Source organism: Aegilops tauschii, chromosome 3, assembly GCF_002575655.3.
Source record: "Aegilops tauschii subsp. strangulata cultivar AL8/78 chromosome 3, Aet v6.0, whole genome shotgun sequence".
NCBI lineage: Eukaryota > Viridiplantae > Streptophyta > Magnoliopsida > Poales > Poaceae > Aegilops > Aegilops tauschii.
This window is the reverse complement of record NC_053037.3, coordinates 983,862-1,005,410: the sequence shown is the minus strand read 5'-3', so window position 1 is coordinate 1,005,410 and position 21,549 is coordinate 983,862. Positions and strand designations below refer to the sequence as shown.

The window sequence follows — 21,549 nt, the reverse complement described above, 5'->3', positions numbered from 1 at the left end:
CCTCCTACGGTCGAAACGGGGGTCCTGTTGATCGGGAGGGGTGTGGCGTACCGCAGAACGGACGAAACGGACCTCCTACGATCGAAACGGGGGTCCTGTTGATCGGGAGGGGTGTGGCGTACCGCAAAACGGACCTCCTACGGTCGAAACGGGGGTCCTGTTCATCGGGAGGGGTGTGGCGTACCGCAAAACGGGACTCCACGAGATACTGTTCATCTCCACCGTCGACCTCCTCCAGCCTCCACGGGCTACCGTTGACCTCCTCCAGCCTCCACGGGCTCCTGTTCATCCAGCCTCCACCGCACGCTACTCCACCGGCTACTGTTCAACCACCCCTCCACGGGCACCCCTCCACCGTCTAGTGTTCATCCAGCCCTCCACACCACGGGGTCCTGTTCAACCACCCCTCCACGGGCACCCCTCCACCGTCTACTGTTCATCCAACCCTCCACCACACCACGGGGTCCTGTTCATCCAGAGGCAACACCACTGCTCACTGTTCATCCAATCGACCGGCTTCAGTTAGCAGCAGTAGCGAAGGAATCGCTCGATCGGGTTCAGTTAACAGCCATCGATCGATCGCTCGGGTTCAGTAACGCGTAGCCTGCAGTGCAATCGCTCGGGTTCAGTTAGAGCCCAACGCCTCGCTCGGGTTCAGTTAGAGCCAACGCCTCGCACACATGCGCGTACGTGTACGAGAGAAACGCGCATCGCTCGGCCCCCGACCTCCCACCGTAACCGGAAACTCCCCGAAATTTTCCTCCCCCTCGCTTCTACCACGGTTTTTTCCGTCATGGACAGCCCAAAGAATGTCATGCAGCTGCGTCTCCGGCCCGCCCAGGACGAAAAGCCCATTTTCTGTCATGATTTTTTGTCATAGAAGTAGGAGCCCACCACATCTATGATGATACCGGGTTTTGTCACAATTATCGTCATAGAAGTGTCATACGTATGACAGAAAAAAAATTCGTTCGGCCCAAAATGTCACGGATGTGTCTTTTTTTGTAGTGTGGTGAGCAACCCTCCCACTCGGGGGCTTAGCTGCAGTCGAGTACTCGCCTAAGTTTAAAAAATCCTACCTAGTGGTGAGCAACCCTCCCACTCGGGGGCTTAGCTGCAGTCCAGTACTCGCCCAAGTTTGAAAAATCCTACCGAGTGGTGAGCAACCCTCCCACTCGGGGGCTTAGCTGCAGTCCAGTACTCGCCTAAGTTTGAAAAATCTTACCGAGTGGTGAGCAATCCTCCCACTCGGGGGCTTAGCTGCAGTCCAGTACTCGCCTAAGTTTAAAAAATCGTACCGAGTGGTGAGCAACCCTCCCACTCGGGGGCTTAGCTGAAGTCCAGTACTCGCCTAAGTTTGAAAAATCCTACCGAGTGGTGAGCAACCCTCCCACTCGGGGGTTTAGCTGCAGTCCGGTACTCGCCTAAGTTTAAAAAATCCTACCGAGTGGTGAGCAACCCTCCCACTCGGGGGTTTAGCTGCAGTCCAGTACTCGCCTAAGTTTAAAAAATCCTACCGAGTGGTGAGCAACCCTCCCACTCGGGGGCTTAGCTGCAGTCTAGTACTCGCCTATGTTTGAAAAATCCTACCGAGTGGTGAGCAACCCTCCCACTCTGGGGCTTAGCTGCAGTCGAGTACTCGCCTAAGTTTAAAAAATCCAATCGAGTGGTGAACAACCCTCTCACTTGGGGGCTTAGCTGCAGTCCAGTACTCGCCTAAGTTTAAAAAATCCTACCGAGTGGTGAGCAACCCTCCCACTCGGGGGCTTAGCTGCAGTCTAGTACTCGCCTATGTTTGAAAAATCCTACCGAGTGGTGAGCAACCCTCCCACTCTGGGGCTTAGCTGCAGTCGAGTACTCGCCTAAGTTTAAAAAATCCAATCGAGTGGTGAACAACCCTCTCACTTGGGGGCTTAGCTGCAGTCCAGTACTCGCCTAAGTTTAAAAAATCCTACCGAGTGGTGAGCAACCCTCCCACTCGGGGGCTTAGCTGCAGTCTAGTACTCGCCTATGTTTGAAAAATCCTACCGAGTGGTGAGCAACCCTCCCACTCTGGGGCTTAGCTGCAGTCGAGTACTCGCCTAAGTTTAAAAAATCCAATCGAGTGGTGAACAACCCTCTCACTTGGGGGCTTAGCTGCAGTCCAGTACTCGCCTAAGTTTAAAAAATCCTACCGAGTGGTGAGCAACCCTCCCACTCGGGGGCTTAGCTGCAGTCCAGTACTCGCCTAAGTTTAAAAAATCCTATCGAGTGGTGGGCAACCCTCCCACTCAGGTGCTTAGCTGCAGTCCAGTACTCGCCTAAGTTTAAAAAATCCTACCGAGTGGTGGGCAACCCTCCCACTCGGGGGCTTAGTTGCAGTCCAGTACTCGCCTAAGTTTAAAAAATCCTACTGAGTGGTGAGCAACCCTCCCACTCGGGGGCTTAGCTGCAGTCCAGTACTCGCCTAAGTTTAAAACGCATCCGTATCCACAAGGACGATGAGGGGCAGGTCGACTGCAACCTTCTCCTCGGTGCTACGCCACAAATACATCGTGCGCTTCATCCCTATCCGCAAGGACGACAAAGTGCAGGTCGACTGGAACCTTCTCCTCGGAGCTGCGCCACAAGTATAACGTATGCTCCATCTTCGTCCGCAAGGACGATGAGGTGCAGGTCGACTCCAACCTTCCCTTCGGAGCTACGCATTAATATAATGTGCGCTCTATCCCTATCCGCAAGGACGACGAGGTGCAGGTCGACTGCAACCTTCCCTTCGGAGCTACGCCACAAATACAACGTGTGCTCCATCCCTATCCGCAAGGACGAGAAGTGCAGGTCGACTGGAACCTCCTCCTCAGAGCTGCATCTCAAGTACAAAGATTATTCCGAGTAAAGAACAAGCTCCACTCGAAGGCAAACACAAGCATATCCAGAGATAAACCAAGTTCAGATAAATCCTAAGGTTCCGGACCACGGATTAAAGTACTCGGGCATCCGGCCCGAAGGAGTTTAATGGCTACAAAATCACTCGGCATTCCGAGGCAAATTTAAGGTGAGGCGTAAAGTTTGTTCACTACGCATGAGGAGGGCTAGCAGGCTCGACGAACTCGTCGAGGTCGATTCCGTCAGCAATCCGAGTGGCAGCAGCGATAAAGGTTTCCATGAAAGACTGGAAGTCGTGCTTCTTGGTATTGGCAACCTTGATCGCCGCCAGCTTCTCTTCTCGCACTTCCTTGCAGTGGACACGAACCAAGGACAGAGCCACATCAGCACCGCACCGAGCCGAATACTTCTTCCATTCTTGCACTCGACCGGGGATCTCGTTAAGTCGAGTCATCAGAGACTCGAGGTCATTCTGGAGCGTCGCCCTTGGCCAGAGTGCTGTGTCGATCCGTGACATCACGACTTTCAGTCGAGCAAGATAGTTGACAACGCCAGCAACGCGAGACTCCAGTCGGAGTATGTTCATGGCAGCTTCATCCTTCACTGGAGAGAGGATGGGGTCCAGGCTTGTCTCAACTCGGCCAGTCTCTTCCTCGAAGTTCTGACAAAATTCTGCACACACAATTCAAAGACGAGTCAGTAGCGGTATGACGAGTCGACAGTGACAAGTCAGTCGAGTAAAAGGAAGCACCTTCAAGCATGGTGAACAACTTCTTGGCAAGGCCCCCCAGAAAGTCCTCCAGATCGTTCCGCTTGTGAGCAATGCCTTCCATATTTTCAGTCAGGTTATTCTTGTCCTTCTTCAGACGAGTCGCCTCCTTGTTGGCCTCATCAAGAGAAGTTTTCAGCTTAGCATTCTCTTCCTCCAGCTCGCCGACTGAAGCCAGCTTCTGTTCAGCAAGGGCAGTTTTCTCTTTAGTTGTCTTCTGTGCGGCCGCAAGGTCTTGATCTTTCTTGGCCAGAGCTTGGTTCAGAGTTTCTAACATCCAGATTCAGAAAGGGCAAATAACATCCAGATTCAGAAAGGGCAAAAAACATCCAGATTCAGAAGCAAATCAGTCGACAATTTCTACTTACCAGTGGCCTCATCCTTGGCCTTCTGCAGGTTTGTCCTGGCCAGCTCCAGATCAAGGTTGAGTTGAATCTGCTTCTTCTCCAGTTCGGCGAAACGAGCCCCAAGTTCACAGTATTCTATAATCAAAGGACGGTCAATCGACGGATGGAGGGGTTGGTTACTTCAGAACAATAATCTGATAAATTCAGCAAATTCTAAGACGACTGCCGAATCAAACATCCAACAATAGTCTCGGGGACTACACCCACTGGGTGCACTTAGCGTGCCCCCACTGGTCCAGTTTTCACTCGACATGGTCTGTCCAGCCCGAGTGCAAAAAAAGGGAGTTCTCAGACCATAGTCGACTGCCCACAGTCGACCACGGTCTCGGGGACTACACCCAGTGGGTGCACTTAGCGTGCCCCCACTTGTTCAGGTTCCACTCGACATGGTCCGACCAGGCCGAGTGAGGAAATTCTGATTCTAAGACTACAATTGACTGCCTGCAGTCAACTATAGTCTCGGGGACTACACCCAGTGGGTGCACTCAGCGTGCCCCCACTAGTTCAAAGATCCAATCAACACAACCTAGTCGACTCAAGATACAAGTTTGCTAAGTGGCAAGTCAAAACACCCAGTGTGTGTACGAATGTGAAACACAGACAGATGCAAAGATTCCTCGAGGAAAGTTTTCAGGTAGCATATCCTAACAGAACAAGCTAAAAGAGTTAGTCAGCAATCTGCTAACCTGGACGTTGCTCTGGAGAGCGGAGCTGGCGTAATAAGCAGCTTGGCTGGCTTCCCGGACCATCTTCATCTGCTCCATCATAATGCCAGCCTGGCGTATAGCTTCTTTGGCAGCACCCACCTGGTCCTCTGGGACGTGATGTGCAGCAAAAAGTGAAGGTGGATTGGCTGGAGTTTGCGTGGCTGACGCTGAAGGCTGAGCACTCGACAGTGGTATGGCGAAGGTGACAGAAGTCCGAGTGGCATCGCCGGCTTCCTGGATTACCGGTTCGGCCACCGGCGTCGACTGAGGCGTTTTGCCAGTGGACGTTTTCCTGCTTCTTCTTCCCAAGGGCCTCAGTGGCTCGTCCTCGTCGTCGTCTGGGAGATCAATGACGCTGGGAGGAGCTGTAAAAAGATCAGCCACCAAAAATTCATCCTCGTTGGTTATACCGCAGTTCAGTCGACAAAACAAAGACAAGATTACGAAGGTTATACCTGGGTTGGAGGTGACCGCATCTTCCATGTCCTCATCCTCGTTTTTTTAAGCAGAAGTCCCAGAGGTAGCGGCACTTTTAGTTTCAAGATCCATCCGGTCAAACCAAGGAAAAAGTAGATAACACAGAACCTCGGGTAAAAATGAAGACAGAACACTCACGCAGAGGCAACAGGGATGTCGATTTTGATTTTGGGCAGAGCCTTCCGAGTCTTCTGCATCACAACCTTGGACTGCTTTGGGGCCTTTTCAGTCGGCGCTGGGGAAGACGTCCGAGGACGCTTTGACGACTACCCAGTCTGAACAGTCGCTTTGTCGCGGACGCTTGCCGGATCGTGAGTGAGCTTGGATCGCCTTTCCCTACGGGGAGGTGAGTCGACCTCTTCTTCATCACTCGGGTCATCGCTATCCTCGTCCTCTTCACCATCAGAATGCCACTCGCCGCTCTCGCCTCCGCTCGCCCCCCTCTCCGGGTCCTGCTCCTGCTCTCCGTTGGGCATCGAATACATCTCAGTAAGAGCCTAGAAGACAACAAGCAAGACAAAAGTCAGTCGATTGACTACAAGCAGTTACATGATAAATCAAGATAACACTCGGCAATTCAGAGTTGGACCTTGTCTGTTTCGTACGAGTTGTCGAGTGGAGGGACTCTCTTGGCCCCCTGGGGTTATCTTTGTTGCCAGTGATACCCCTCAACCACTTCTCCACCGTATCCTCGTCGACTTCTTCTGGATGGACCCGAGTGGAATCTTCAATGCCCGAATACATCCACATCGGATGGTCACGGGCTTGAAGCGGCTGAATGCGTTGTCTGAGGAAGACTTCCAACAGATCCATGCCGGTCACGCTATCACGGATGAGCTGGACCACTCGCTCAACCAGCACCTTCACCTCCGCTTTCTCCCCCGGGGTCACTTTCAAGGCGGAGGGCTTCTCTACGCGAGCCATAGAAAAGGGGGGAAGTCCAGTCGACTGGCCTGGAGTCGGCTGGTCTTTGCAGTAAAACTAGGTCGACTGCCACCCTCGGACAGACTCGGGAAGGATTATGGCTGGGAAAGAGCTCTTACCCCTCATTTGAATCCCAAGACCCCCACACATCTGGATCGCTTTTGTCTTCTCGTCACTCGGAATAGCTTTTTTGACCGACTGGGAGCGACACGTGAAAATGTGCTTGAAGAGGCCCCAGTGTGGTCGACAACCCAAGAAATTCTCGCACATAGACACGAAAGTGGCAAGATACACGATGGTGTTGGGGGAAAAGTGATGAAGTTGTGCTCCAAAGAAGTTCAAGAAAGCTCGGAAAAAAAGGATGAGGAGGCAAAGAAAACCCGCGGTCGACGTGAGTGGCGAGGAGGACGCACTCGCCCTCCTGCGGTTGAGGCTCAGTCTCGTCCTCCGGGAGCCGCGCGGATCCGTGGGGGATCAATCCCTCCTCGGCCAGCTCATCGATGTCGTCCTGGCGAATCGTCGACCGGATCCAATCGCCCTGGATCCAGCCGCGCGGCAGACCAGACCTCGACGAAGATCCGCCCCGGCTGGACTTCTTCCCCTTCGCCTTCGCCGTCGCCTTCTTCGCACGCTCCAAAGCCACCGTCTTCTCCTTCCCCATCGCAGCGGACGGAGCTCGAACGGAGCAGCGGCGCCGGGGCAGGAGCGGATGCGGTGGAGAAAACGGAGAAGGAAGAGGAAGAATGGGAACGCACTGTTCAAAAACCCCAGTCCTACGCCTTATATGAGGTTGCTTTCGAGTGACTGACCTGTGGACCCGGGCGATCCTATCAAATCCCGCAACAGTCGCGCGCGCGATATGTGGCGAAGAAGGTGGCGCGGAAATCGAGGCGGCCCTGCCTAATCCAACCCGATTACTGCGGCCTCCTCCGCCCCGCGCGCTTCCTAAAATTCGAATCCCGCGAGATCCGCGGGCAACAGAGCAACCTGTCAGACGGAAGATTTTCTCCATATCAACGCTTGAAGCTTTTCAGTAAAAGTTCACTCGACAAAACCAAGAATGGATCAAGGCGACTGAAAAAGAAGTTGGTGTCACCGTGTTGATTCATTGATCCCAACAAGACACTTCCGAAGCGCGAAAGTTGATTCGGAAGCATTTTCAACTCCTTCTCCAGTCAAACCCTGAACCACTTGGGGGCTAATGATGAAGCTATGTAGCTAGGGTAGGGTTATAGGCCTGACCTAGACACCCTTCCCAAGGACATCACCCTAAAGTCAGAAGCATTCGAAGGGTACCATCATCCACTCGACCAGAAACATTCCACTCGGAAGAATCACTGTCACTCGACCGTAACAGAAACCACTCGACAGACAGAAGGTCTAAAGTCACTCTGCACAGCAACGGTCGGGCGTTTACTCATAGACTTAATAGTCATTTATAGCACTTTATTACGGACGTTACCTGTAACGCTCCCTCTTTATGTACATTGAACTCCTTGTAACGTGCGCTGGCTGGGGTCCTGGCGCACTCTATATACGCCACCCCCCTCCACGGGCACAAGGGTTCGCACCCCTGTAACACACACACGCATAATCTAGTCGACCGCCTCCGGGCACCGAGACGTAGGGCTATTACTTCCTCTGAGAAGGGCCTGAACTCGTAAAACTCGCGTGTACAACTTCGCCATAGCTAGGATCTTGCCTCCTTATACTTACCCCCCATTCTACTGTCAGTCTTAGAACCACGACAATTCCCGCTTGGATGCTCGACGCACGACACCTTGAGGTCGTGCGAGACTCGTTAAGGCGTAAACGTCTGGACTGCCCATGTGGTGTTCCTACATGAGAAGATACACATATCCACTGACAAAATTCCTATGTTGTTAAATGTGTTATTAAGTTTTTTTTTCTATAGTGCAACCAATCAGTTTGCATGACTATTATGTTCCTGGCCAACAAACACAACCATTCATCATTTCTTTAAAAAAATTATATTGCATACTTTGCATGATTATTATGTCCATGCCCAGGAACCAATTAATGTGTTTGGAATTTTGCTATGATTTTTGAAACCTTATATTTGCGTACCAAAAGATATAGCCAACTAAACTTACTATAATCATCCATAAAGCTTATAAAGTAAGATGACTCCCAACATATTTGGGAGCGGGTCCACATACATGAGAATAAACAAGTTCAAGAGGATAGAAAAAAAAGATGACTTGTTGCCTATTGACAGCCAAAAACACACGGAAGATCATTAAGATGGTGAAAATGGACCAATGGGATAGTCGGATGGCCTACTCGACTATGTCATGTATCTGGAGAGGGTGTGGACACGGCTGTAAGATCTTGGCCCTAGGACGACATGCAATTTATCGACAATGTTTCCCAAATAAGTTCTCCTCCTTCGATGTGCGTTATAAAGAACTAGTCTTGATCAACTCCAGAAAATGCATTATTTTCAAGAGTGAGTCAACGAACGTAAAGAGGGTTTATGCAACCTTAGGAACATGAAGGATATTATCGAGATGACGGTTATGGGTGGATGTACAAATTATGTAGTGTCAACATGACTAATGTGCATACCTCGCATGTTGGTTGTGTACACTTGGTACTTCGATGCCCTAGCAGTAGTTGTGGACAGTGACTTGATCTAGGTCACTTGTGATGTGATCCACGGCTCCCTTGCCCACATACCAGTTTGTATCGATGCTGTAGGTTGTTGTAGAACTGGGGCGCTGATTATCGTTGTCTTGGAGGGTATGGTCCAAGCACTTCGAACCCTTTAGGGAGATAGGGCCCACCTTGCTGCAACGTCGGAAGCGCGAGCATTCACCATTATCACAATTTGAGTATTGACAATGATTGTCGCCACCTTTTTGTCCCTGCTGGTCGTGGTTGTCGCCACAGAGGCCTACATGTTCATTGTCTCGATTATAACCAACACGTTGGTCGCGTGGATCAAGGTTGGATGAATATTTTCGTAGGAAGAACATATTTTGCTTCTCCAATATGTCTTCAAAAGAGAATACGTGAATAAAACTCACCAAGGGTGACCAACTTGTTTTGAGTCATGATCAATGACAACATGGGGTTGTAGTCAAAGTCGAGGCCAGATGCCACATATGATACCAGATGTTCTTCGGCGATAGGGGATCCTTCGACAACCATTGTATCAGCATTCTCGTTTACTTTGCTAAAATAGTTATTTGACGAGAGGTTGTTCTTCCCCAGATTTGCCAATTTCCCACGAACCTGGAAAATCTTTGCATTGGATTGGGAGGACAACATGCAACCCAAGGTAGAGAAAGGCTCAAGCATGGTTGGCACGGCCGGCACATGTCCCAACATATCTGGGGATATTAACCCAAGCTGGGAACTCAACATATGGTCCTGCTCGACCCAAGATTCATACTCGGGGTTTACCACCTTCTTAAATTTTCCTTTATCCCTGTTGGTTACAAGCTCCTTGGGTGGAACTGCGCTAGTCCCATCGGCGTACCTAAGGTCCCGATCACTACACATGAATGGCATGACCTGAGTTTTCCATAGGAGAAACTTCCTTAGGTCGAGATTCACATTGATTAGATGACCGGACAACACAAGAATGTTCAAACATAGGAGATATGCATGGTGTTTTTTTCAGATTGGTCCGGCGGCTCTAATACAATACCATACAAATTAGCGAAAGAAAATTGATTTGGAATGCCGGTGCTAGGGCTTGAGATAGTAGACAAATGCCCCCACGTGTTGCTACAGGAATTTGTTTGAACCAAAAATTGCCCTGAAATAATCAACTAGATAATGTCTTACATTTCATCATGTAGCAAGATTACGTATACACATCCGTTTCCCCTAAAAAAAACTGTGTATATCGTTTCATGGAGCACGGGAGTGTGAGCTGCATGCATTCGTCCGTTCTCTTTCGGGATTAAAACACACTTTAGGGATGAGTTGCTGCATGCATGGACCATTTACTGTATGTACCTTGCTTCTAACATGTAGATCAGATGGCTATTGGAGAACTATCTACTATATAGAACAGCTAAATTAATTTGGATGATGTGGCTTAAAGAGGTGGAGAATTCATAGTAGTGGGGGCTTGCTATTTAGATATATAGTAGATAAGTTGTATTTGTTAGGGCTATAACTAATAAGCCTACTTCAATCTCAATTAAGAAAACAAGCCTATTCGGTTTATTCAATACCGAACATTGGAGGAAGAGATGAAATCGAAAACATTTAAAAATTTATCCTTTTACGAAAACTTATCAGTATAGATTATAGCAGGTGATTATAGATCGAAGATTGATTGGCATATTCGTCATATGTCGACCTCGTTGTGAAGTTAACACGGAGAAGACACTAGCTAGCATGTTAAGGCGTTTCTGTCCCCTGTCATAGTCAACTAATAAATATACATCATGTACCATCCATGGGATGTTTATTTTACACAATTTAGTGTGTGTTTTTGTGTGTACACAAATTGATTTACTATCATACCAGTGCTCTTAGTCGTTCAGAAATTCTTGAAACATCTATGCCAATTCTAGTGCTGAAGGCCTGCACAATAACAAAAGAGGAATTAATGAGATTATTTAATTTAATTTGATGCAGAATAGATAAGATCATAATTTGAGATATATATATAGGAGTAGGATTTTCTACAATAGCTTACCAAAGAACTAGTTATGGTTTTCGACGGTGTAAAAGTTCTCAAAAATGTTTTTCCTGCTGCATCTAACTAAATTTAGCACATACTCCCTCAGATCCATATTAATTGTTGTTGATTTAGTACAACTTTGAAATAAATCAGTGACAACTAATATGGATTGAAGGGAGTATATTCTAGCCAGTTATACTAAATCAGCCTTGATTAATATGGATTGGAGGAAGTACATTCAAGCCAGTATGGAGGAAAAAGACAAAAGAAACGCATTAGGTTGTGCATGGCAAGTGTGTACATCTAAGGTTGTTTTCAAACCTTTCTAGCTTTTCACCACTTTTATGTTCTTGCTATGATTCTAGAGCCTAGGAAAATGATTAGAGAGGGATATATGGATCTGCAGTTTCCTCTTATTTTTAAGGGATGCTCTCATGTTTTCTTTTGTGCCTTTTACTTGTATATATTTTATTAACTCAGTTTAATCCTGCACTAGAAACAAACTGTACCTGAAATTAGAACACATATTTTTATAAGGCTATCGATCAAATGTTCAAAAAATGAAAAAAAAAGTGATACAAACATAATTCTATACAGGAAACTAATGCTTGTAGTTATGAATCTAGTGACACAATTTTCATGCCACATAACCTATACTTTATTGGTCTAATTAATTATTTGTCAAAACTTGGATCCTAGGGCTCATGCGCGCCTTACATTATGCAACAGATTTATTAACTAGTTTCAAATGAAAAAGACTTTACCTATATTTGTACGTACCCGGGAGTGTATAGTGTAAAATATTTTGTGGCCAGCAACGGAGTGATTGGCATTGACAATGTCGGCCCCTTCTTCTTCATGGATGGTAATCACCTCATGGAGCTTGATCGGTCTCTCCGTGCTGCATATCAGCCTCACCTCCATGCTTGAATCATCAGGTTGTCGCACCTCCACTACCGGTGGTGATGCCTCCAAATATTTTTCTCCTTCTGGTGACCTTGCTCCGCTGCTTGTGGTAGTGGTTGTAGTGGGTGTTGAGGTCCTCTTACGTTGTAGCTCATCGACCCTCTCTTTGAGCTTCTTGATGTATGTTGCCGCCACATCCAGGCTTCCTAGCTGCGTCATTGTATCCTACACACACATTTAAGGCACAATAATGTGAACAGAGGACCTCTTTTTATATTCGATGACATGATTTCCTTGGCTTAGATAGCTGTTCCTTTTCTAAACCATGGAAGAGTTGTATTTTTCTGGTCTATGTACAATGATGCATACAATTACACATAACAAACCTATTGGATTTCAAAACTAGACTACCCATATCATCACACGTAAAACCAATTGTGGATTCTCTTTAATCCACAATTTGTTTGTACTTTGCAGTTGTTTTTCCACCGTACCTCGACATGCCATGAGGTTCAAAAGTGGTTGACCTCCACAAATGGTTTCGATGGCAATTTTCGCCACATGGGGCTAATGAATGCCAATGTTTTCACATACCTCCAGTTCTCTCTTTCTTATCTTACTCTATGATATTTCAATCTGTGTGCATCCTTAGTTGATGTTGGGGATGTGACTTAAAACTTAAATTATCTACAAGATCTTACTGCATACTATCTTCATCAACATTGTCAATTGATATTTACTTTCTGAATGTTGTCGTCCTACAATGTCGATTCATTATTAGCTAGCGTGCCCCTTTAGTGAAGGTACTCTTATTATTAGCTGAGAATTCCATTCAAAAAATTATTAGCTGAGAATGTTTGGCATGAACAGACACATGGGCCATTCCGTCTCATCGATGCACATCATAAAACAATATTATATGCATTATCTTATTTGTTGACATGCGAATTCAGAGCTACAGGAGTTTTGCAAGATTGCAAGATGACCATAATAGACTTCGTATTTCAAACGTGACAGTTAGTTATTTCCTGAAAACTTGGAGCTGCATTTCAGAGTATGCATGGCAGGAAAAATGAACTCGGTCGAGGAAAGCAGCACATTCCAAGAAAACTTATTGCCTGTAGAACTGAATTGCTAGCTACCGTTGAGTACCATATTTCATGTGATGAGAAGGGCAATACTACAAGAGAGACCCGTTGCTCTCGCTCCCGTGCCGCTCCCGAGCGGCACCGGGGCGCCCCAACCTACAAACCCTCGACCCCACACCCCCTCCCCTCCCCCGCCGCCGCCGGCGTTCGCCGCCAGGCAAAGCCCGTGCGGTGCCGGCGGCGGTGAGCCTGCTCTGGCGGCGGCCGGTCTTTCCCCTGGCGTCGCTGCTCCGACGGCGGACGCGGCCGCGGGTGGATCTGGCGCGGCGCGGCCACGGGTGGATCTGGTGCTGCGCGGCTGCGGCTGGGCGGTGGAGGGAGGCTCGCCCCTCTTCGGCGGCGCGCCATGATGGCTTTGGTGGCTAGAATTCAAGGCCGCATGTCCGACGGGTGGCAGCCGTCGTGACCGCGTCGTCGGGCTACTGGGCTGTGGCCCGGTGCTCCTGTCGGCCCGTCGGGGTGGGGTGGCGGCCCCCCTTCCGGCCTTTGGTGTCTCCTCCGTCCGCGGGCCGGCTGCTGCCGGCCTTGGGTGGCCTCTGCGACGATGCTGCAGCTGGGGGTCGCCGGATCTTGTCGTCCTGGCCGGGTTCGGCTCGTCGGCGTCTTCCGACGGCGAGGTGGATGGCTCCGGCATGGTGGTGGCGCCACCACGGGGTGTGCGGTTCAGCGGATCTGCGGATCAGCTGCAGGCTCCCTGCCAGTGGCTGGTTGCGTGGGGGTGTGGAGGCCAGTGCTTCAGGTGTTTGCCTGCGTGGCTTCTGCCGATGCCGACGACGCGGCGCCCGTGGGCGTCGTTCTTCCTTCCTGAAGGGTTGTCGTGGAGCCCTCTGGCCTTGTCCACCCTCAGGGTTCTTCTTCGGGTGAAAGCCTATGACTATGTCGGGCGACGGCGTCGTTTCCGCGTCGCTTCCCGCCTTGGGGGCGTCGTCTTGAAGACTTGTTCCCCTCCGCGCTTTCCATGGGCTGGACGTGCACGGCATCAAGGTTGGCTGGTGCCCAACCGGTGATGCGAGGTGTTGGCATTGCGACTTGTGCGGTAACGACGATGGTGGCGCGTGGAGCTGGGTCGCGGCTGGTCCTTCTGATGTCGGTGTTCTGGTGCGCCAATGGGTGTGCCTATGATTGCATCTCGCTGTGACAGAGAAATCGGAGCTGCGTGTGGCAGGGCCCTGCGGCAACGATGACTCCATGAGGGCGGATTCAGCGGACGGTGCTCTCCGGAGGCTGCGATGGACTAGGTCGGTGCGAGACTTGCAACTTTCTTCCGTTAAGCGCATCACAAAATCGGAGCTGCCGGTCTTCGACGTCTCGGCCGATTGTTTGGCTTTGGCCGATGAGGTCCTCGGGTGTCGTTCGTTCGGAGGGGTCTTGACGAGTCGTCAGCGGTGAAGTCGGAGTCGCCTGCTCGGGGAGAGGTGACGACGACGACAATGCAGGCAACCTCGACGGTGTGTGCGGTCTTGTGGGTGCCAGGTCGGCCGGTGTGCCCTATTGATGGGCGTGTTGTGACGGTTTTCGCCCGGGTTCCCGTTAATTAACCGGGCAACTCTCTTCTTCTTAATCAATGAAAATGGCAAATCTTTTGCCTCGTTTCAAAAAAAAAAGGCAATACTAGTGGCCATTAAATTTAATGTTTTTCACTTATGAGGCTATAGTTAGATCTGCATACTGTAAGGTAGCACGTAAAGTGAAAATTATTTGCTCAACAAACAGTGTTATTTACAAATTTACAATTCGCCACTTAAATATTCAGAATTCATGAACTTATTATTTTCTGGACGGGATGAGATCACGATACAAACATGGAGAATTGGAGAGGAACAACTAGCTCACAAGCTATCGCACTATTCAGTTATAGGTAATGAGAAAAAAAATGAACATGTGAAGAGAAGTGTGTTCTTGGTTCTTACAGCGTGGGGGTTGTCTTCATTGGGGATGAGGGACGCGAGCTTCTCGCAGAGCCCCTTCATGCGCTGCCGCCTCTCCTTCTCCGAGTCCTTCTTCTCCATCAGTACCTTTGCCGTCGGCGCGCCGGCCGTGCCGACGCTTGCCCTGGTCCTCTTCCCACCCCTTGCCGGCTTCGCCTTCACCTCCATCTAGCTCAGGGGGTAGAGGTTGATCAGTATGTCTGCGCCTTGGATCGAAATGTAATAAAAGTGAAGAATAAGAAGAAGATACCGAGGTGCAAGCGGCTACTAGGTTCATGGCGGCAGCTCTCGCTAGGCAGGATGAGAATGGAGAAAGAAGAACAAGTGCATCTGGGAGCTTGGGAAATAGTACTCTACTACTACTAGGTGTATATATAGGGAGCTTGAAAATGTTAAACGAAATGTGTGTGCGTGTATATATATACGAGGTATATGTGGCTGGAGAAGTGAGATGATGTACGTACACATCCTATTGGCTGGAGAGGGTTCAAGCGGGGCCGATGGAGAAATATCAACGGGGCTTTGCCTGCCGCTGTGTTGTTGCTATTATAGTGGCAGTATACGTACGTACAAATGCAGAATGGACATGCAGAGCTCCGTGTGTGTCGGCAGCGCGACACGGCATTCAATGCCGTGACAGGGGTGACAGCAGCGTGGACGTCGATCCATTGGTTAACCACGATCCAGCGTATAAAGAAACTCGGCCATTGCGCGAACGACATGCATGATTGAGTGCAAGTGGGAGCTGGGATTTCTGCCGTTTGTACCTCGCCATTGTTGCTCTTCACCACAAGAATGATTTGCCGATGATGAATAGATACTCGTGCTCGTCCCAACCTGAAGGAGCGCAAGATTAGATCATGATGTCGTCGAGGATCCCACAAACTGGTGATGAGTGCCACTATCGATCTTTTTATTACCATTTTTTGTAGTTAACTAGGCAGAAAATAGTTCTAGTTCCATCGATCCAAGAACACATGGCGTATTATGCTTCACCGGGATAGGCTATGGATTGTATCAGTAATTACAAAGGATCTAAAAAAAAGTGTAAGGCTTGCCTTAACGAAGGCATATATACGGATGATGGTATGATGTACATTCATATATATTGTCATTATATTCCCCCGCCCCCGCCTCGCCCTGGGCGACTCGGGGGAACCCTAGCGCCGCCACCGCCCGGTCCCCCTCGCCCCCTCCCTCGCTTCGCCGCCGCTGGAGGGGCCGTCGGCAAAGTCCGCGTGCGCCCCAGGGAAGGTGGCGGCGGGGCGTTTCCCCCTCTCCATGGCGTTGCGCGCGGCGCTGCCTGCATCGCCTCAGGTGCGGGCGAGATGCAGGGCCGCAAGAGTGGCTTCAGCGCGGGGAGAGGCCGGATCCTGGCCGGGCTTGGCCGGATCTAGCTTCTCCGCCCCCGTTGGCCGCCCTCGATGGGGCTCGGTGGCTTCGTTCCGGCGGCCAGCGAGGGCTGGATCCCAGGGCGGCGGCCCCGGACGGCGGAGGATGTGTCGGCGGCTGTGGACTCGCGACGGGCGACGCGGCGGTCGCGGTGGTGGACGATCCGTGCACAAGACGCTTGATGGAGGCCATTGGAATAGATCTGGGTGAAGACCTGCTCGCGGCTGCTGCCGAGGCCGGCGATGGCGGCACTATTCGGTGTCGTTCCCTTGTTGAAGGCATCGCTGTTGAGATGTTCCAGGCCACTATCTGCTACCTCCGGGGGAAAACCTAGATCAGTAGATCGGATGACGGCGGCATTATTGTGTCGTTTCCCTCTTGTGGCGTCATTCTTGGAGGTGTACACGGACTCGAGGGACCAGTGGACGGAATATTTGGTGGAGCGGTGATTCATCCTACACATTAATGGTGGCGTATCTCGGCGGCGTGGCGCAGTGGAGACTCGGCGCCCGATGTGTGGCGAGGGACTCGCGCAGGAGGGTGACGTTATCAGCCGTCGTGGTGGCGTCGATGGCAGAGACGCCGGGCAAGGTGGTGCGGCAGTACAACACTGAAGATGGATTGGTGGCAGGTGGCTGTGGCGGCCTCATAACCGGCAGGCGTCCTGGTTGAGGAGTATGCAGGACTTGTAGGTGCCCCATACCCGGCAGGCGTCCTGGTTGGGACCTCAGGTCTTAGATGTTTAGGTTTGACTGTGATGTCTGTTTGGTATTAGGCCCAGACTATCAGCGTCCCTTCATCAATTGGATAGGAGTAGCGACAGTTGTTGCTTAGACGGTGGCTTTAGTCTTACTGTTGTATGACTTTGTAAGGTCTTGTGAGAATAATTAATAAAGTGGCCGTATGCATCACCAGATGCAGAGGCTGGGGTCATCCTCCTTTTCTAAAAAATATATATTCCTACCTAGCTGGTCGAACATTGTATTGTTTTGAACGGATGGCGTTGATGTCAATTACTAACTCAAGTGTAATGTATATGAGTACTGTAAGTCTAACCATATAGTTGAAAGGGATAGCTAGCCAAGCAGAAAGCTATAGAACAATAGAATTAGACAATAACATGATGCTGACTGGATGTGGTTAGTGCTAAAGGACATTGATTACAGAAAAATACACCTAGCTAGGCATGGTCTTGGAGGCAATGCCTTTGTAAGTAACCTAGCTAGGCATGAGGTTCGACTGTTGCATATTTGTACTCGACTGTTCCATATGAAATAACAACTGTGAAGCCTGTGAATAGAGTAATACCGTGGATGGGCTTGATTGATGTCTATTTCCAATGGAAATAACAACCAACATGGTCGAACCGGAGCAACATGCATACAATGGAACCGACAACCCACACGACAAAATCAGTAAGTGAATTGACAGCCGGCACATATATAGACGGTGATATGATGTACTCCCTCTGTCCGGCGAAGATGTACGTTTGTCTTTAAAATTTGTCCACAAAAAAGTGTACTTCTATCCTCCCAATGCACTTTGAAGTAGAAAAGAAAATACTTCTATCTCATCACACGGTAATAAAGATCAATAACATTCTACATATGGCCTCCTTAGTTTCTACATGCACTTAGCTAATTGGTTGTTGGTTATTAAGAAGGAGAGAGATGGTGGATTGCACATTTCCAATGTATTTTTTACTTCACTTCATATTTTTTCCTAAAATTTCTATGTGTACACTTTTCACCGGACGGAGGGAGTACATCTATATATAAGGTATCACATTCCTAGCTCGCTAGCAGGCGGAACGATAAATTTTCATAGGGCCGAGTGCATCAATATCAGATAGTAATTGCCACCACCCTATATGTGTAGCCATATTTGGAGAGAAATAGCTAGCTGAGAAGATAGCTATATGACAAAAGAATTACAGAATAACTTGATGTTGACTAGATGTGGTCAGTGCTAAAGGACAATGTTTAGAGAGAACAGACTGTGAAAGTATCTATCACAATAACTTATAAATTCCGAGAGTATCTATCACGAGGGCTTAGTTTTTATTTAATTTTCCTTTTCAAGCCCAGCATGTTCCTTACATATTGAATGGTAGATAAACTGCCATCAACTAGATGAGGTATCACCGCTGCAAATCGTTTGCTGGCCTTGGACCATCCGACAAGGACCGCTAGCTAGCATGTTAACTACACCATTTGGAAGTACCAGGGAGGGTGGGTCCCCTCGATGCAACAGTTTTTGTTTGTTTCCTTGTTTGCAAAGGAGAATTTGTAGTGAAATGTTATCATAATTTCATTATTACGCTTCTCAAGATCTTCGTAGCTTAAAGGATTGATGTCCCCATGTTTTAACAGATTTTTTTCTATTAGGTGACTGGAATTTTTGTTGTTGCTACTAGTTGATTATTCCTTAGCGATTTCACACGTTCTATCTACTACTATCGGGGTTTTTTTTGCGAATAATTTACTCTAGGGTTGCACATGAATCCCACACCATTCGCACATTTCAAAATATTTAACATGCTCTTTTCTTTTTGTAGATTTGCCCTCGGATTAGTCAATTCTTTTATTCCCAGCTGCAGTTGCACTTCAAACGTATATCTACTGCACTTATAGAGATGTGCAACTATCGTCTTTGTAGGTTATAATGTGCAACTGCAATTTTTATTTGTGAAATCGACCTTTTTCTCTTTGGGTTTCGGGTGGACTGAAAGTGTTTGAAAAGTCTAGTGGACTGATGAACGGTCAGGCACGATTTTTATTTTTAGGGGTCAAGCTCGTGGACAGATTAGTGCATGCTGTGGGTTTGCTTGATGTCTATGGTTGGCTAGCTCCTGACGGCCCATATACACAGAGAAGCAGAGCTGCATGCGTAGGCGGTGGTGACGCAGGCAAGGGTGACGTCTGCCCATATACAAAGTGCAGCAGTCAAACATTTAACTGCTTTTGGTTGTTCTGCCACATGCCAGACGTAGAAGCAGCAGGTCGCTCGCTGACACTTGTTCATCGATCTACGTGGCTGTCTGTCTTGACGCAGATAGATATCTCTTTCCTTTCCCTGCCGCAGCCTCTCCATCGATCGATCCAAGCAATAGTAGGCCTGTGAATCTCCACCGGTACCAATCTCGTGTGGTGTGCTAGATGTGGATGCATGCATGCGTGGATCTGCGTACCCATCTGTTCCTTTCATATCAAATCTTTTCTTAGAAGCCTAGTTTTCATGTACACGTCGGTCTTGGAGGACGATGGCGTCTTCTATGCACAGTAACTCTGTTCAAGGCCTCGTCTAGCTCTCATGTACTCGCTCATTGTAGATATGGTCATTGTTACAGTTCGCTTATATGACTTTGCTATTTGCCGGCATTTTTTATGTGTGTGTGTTTGTTTGTGTTGGATGTGTGCGTCCTACCTATATATGCAGACGCCAGGTGTGCGTTCATTATGTTTGTATTCTCTTGATACTTCATTTTGAGCCAATAAAATTCACCCTTTGTTGAAAAATGTACTCGTGGATGACGACGCGCGGCACCGTTGTCCCTTGGCGTCGTTTAGGGGTAGGCGTCAGAAGGGTCATGAGGTGGAGTGGTGTGGCATCTAACACATCAAAGACGGCGGGTCTCGGCCGAGGACGTAGGATAATAGAAATGCGAAGGGCAGTGGCGCTGTCTGGCGCCTTGCGATATCAATGGCATGCCTGTCAAGGTCAATGTTGTCACCCCTGTCCTAAAGACGGGTCGGCAGAAAATGGTGGCGGCGACTATTGAAGCATACACATGCGGTTCATGCTAAGAGTGTGTTGGTCCAGTTTCTGCTCACGGCTCGCCTGTGGATGGCTTGGTGAGGCCTTCAGATTTTGATGGTGGGGCTTCGGTGTGAGGTCAGGGCGATGACCTGTATCTTGGCCACTCCCATTGTCGGGTGTCGGTGTCAAACCGGCGGATCTCGGGTAGGGCATCCCGAACTGTGCGTCTAAAGCGGATGGTAACAGAAGGCGGGGGACACAATGTTTACCTAGGTTCGGGCCCTCTCGATGGAGGTAATACCCTACTTCCTGCTGGATTGATCTTGATGATATGAGTATTACAAGAGTTGAACTACCACGAGATCGTAGAGGCTAAACCCTAGAAGCTAGCCTATGGTATGATTGTTGTTTCCTACGGACTAAACCCTCCGGTTTATATAGACACCGGAGGGGGCTAGGGTTACACAGAGTCTGTTATAAGGGAGGAGATCTACATATCCGTATTGCCAAGCTTGCCTTACACGCCAAGGAGAGTCCCATCCGGACACGGGACGAAGTCTTCAATCTTGTATCTTCATAGTCCAACAGTCCGGCCAAAGGATATAGTCCGGCTGTCCGAGGACCCCCTAATCCAGGACTCCCTCATCGGGATTGTAGGTGTAGCGACAAATGTCGTCACGAAGGTGGCTTCGGGTTCGTACATATATTATTTTGTCATGATTTGTTGAATAATATAATTAATTTTTCTATGTGCATATGTGATGTAGAAGCTGTGTGTTTGAACCTCCTTTTCAAAAAAAAAATTGTGACAGATTTCAGAGCAATTTGCTAAGCCATGGGGCAATGATATGTTTCTAAAGTTTTAGTCGATGTCGAGAACTGTCGAGCAGACATTGAGATCCGTGCAAACTTTATATTTTTTCTCCTTTCATACTAGTGAAATCGAGATTTGATTCTTTTTTCTTCATATTTTTGGATTTGCTGCGAAGCAATCTATTTTCAAGATCTTATTAATGTCATGTAGTTCTATTTTTTTTCTCTTAGAAAGAAAAAGGCATATTTCTTTGGGGCGTCGTTCTGAGGGCCGAAATGTCACGAGTGGCAAAGACCGCTTCTCCTAGCATGCTGCAAAGATGGAATTGTTGTGAATGGCCATGCACGATGCTACGACACTAGCCATGCGTAGTTGCGGAGACATGGGCAGCAAGGGCCATGGCCCCCCTAACAATTTTTTAAGAAACAGTGCCAGAACTGATCACTATATCCTACTAAAATTTCATTTTTCAATAGCTTGGCCCTCCCCCAAGTTGTTTTAACAGTACTTGGCCCCCCTCATACATATTTTTTGGCTCCGCCACTGCGCGCTGAAGGGTGTATAGACCGCCATCGGTTGGAAGATATGCCCCTGCCGCAAATCATTTGTAGCGTTTGACGATTCAAGAAGGATTGCTAGCTAGCATATCGACTGTGACAGTTGGAAGTACTCCCTCTGTTTTTATGTACTCCACATCTTAGCTTTATCTTGGGTAAAACTTTCTAGACTTTGACCAAGTTTATAAAAAGAAGAATTATTATCCAGAATATCAATTCAATGCCATTAG

At 48.7% G+C, this 21,549-nt stretch overlaps 1 protein-coding gene and 1 non-coding gene across 2 annotated transcripts; both read right to left on the bottom strand.

Moving 5' to 3' along the window:
- Nucleotides 1-9,168: 9,168 nt before the first annotated feature.
- On the bottom strand, nt 9,169-9,305 carry LOC120962218 (small nucleolar RNA Z247). Its single transcript, XR_005753060.1, has one exon. It is a non-coding gene; the product is annotated as a small nucleolar RNA Z247 (small nucleolar RNA).
- Nucleotides 9,306-10,521: 1,216 nt separating this feature from the next.
- LOC109776587 (transcription factor bHLH168-like) lies at nt 10,522-15,131 on the bottom strand. The gene is made up of 4 exons (XM_020335247.4): nt 15,048-15,131; nt 14,780-14,965; nt 11,596-11,946; nt 10,522-10,715 (listed from the first exon to the last, which is right to left on the bottom strand). Exons 1-4 carry the CDS (start codon nt 15,072-15,074, stop codon nt 10,650-10,652), a joined length of 630 nt encoding a protein of 209 aa, XP_020190836.2. The 5' UTR covers nt 15,075-15,131; the 3' UTR covers nt 10,522-10,649.
- Nucleotides 15,132-21,549: the final 6,418 nt, after the last annotated feature.

Excerpts from the sequence above, each read along its gene's own strand:
- LOC109776587 (XM_020335247.4), bottom strand. The coding sequence starts at position 15,074 with ATGAACCTAGTAGCCGCTTGCACCTCG. Across the intron at positions 14,966-15,047 it reads TAGTAGCCGCTTGCACCTCG|ATGGAGGTGAAGGCGAAGCC; the intron begins GTATCTTCTTCT and ends CCCCTGAGCTAG. Across the intron at positions 11,947-14,779 it reads ATGAAGACAACCCCCACGCT|GATACAATGACGCAGCTAGG; the intron begins GTAAGAACCAAG and ends ATGTGTGTGTAG.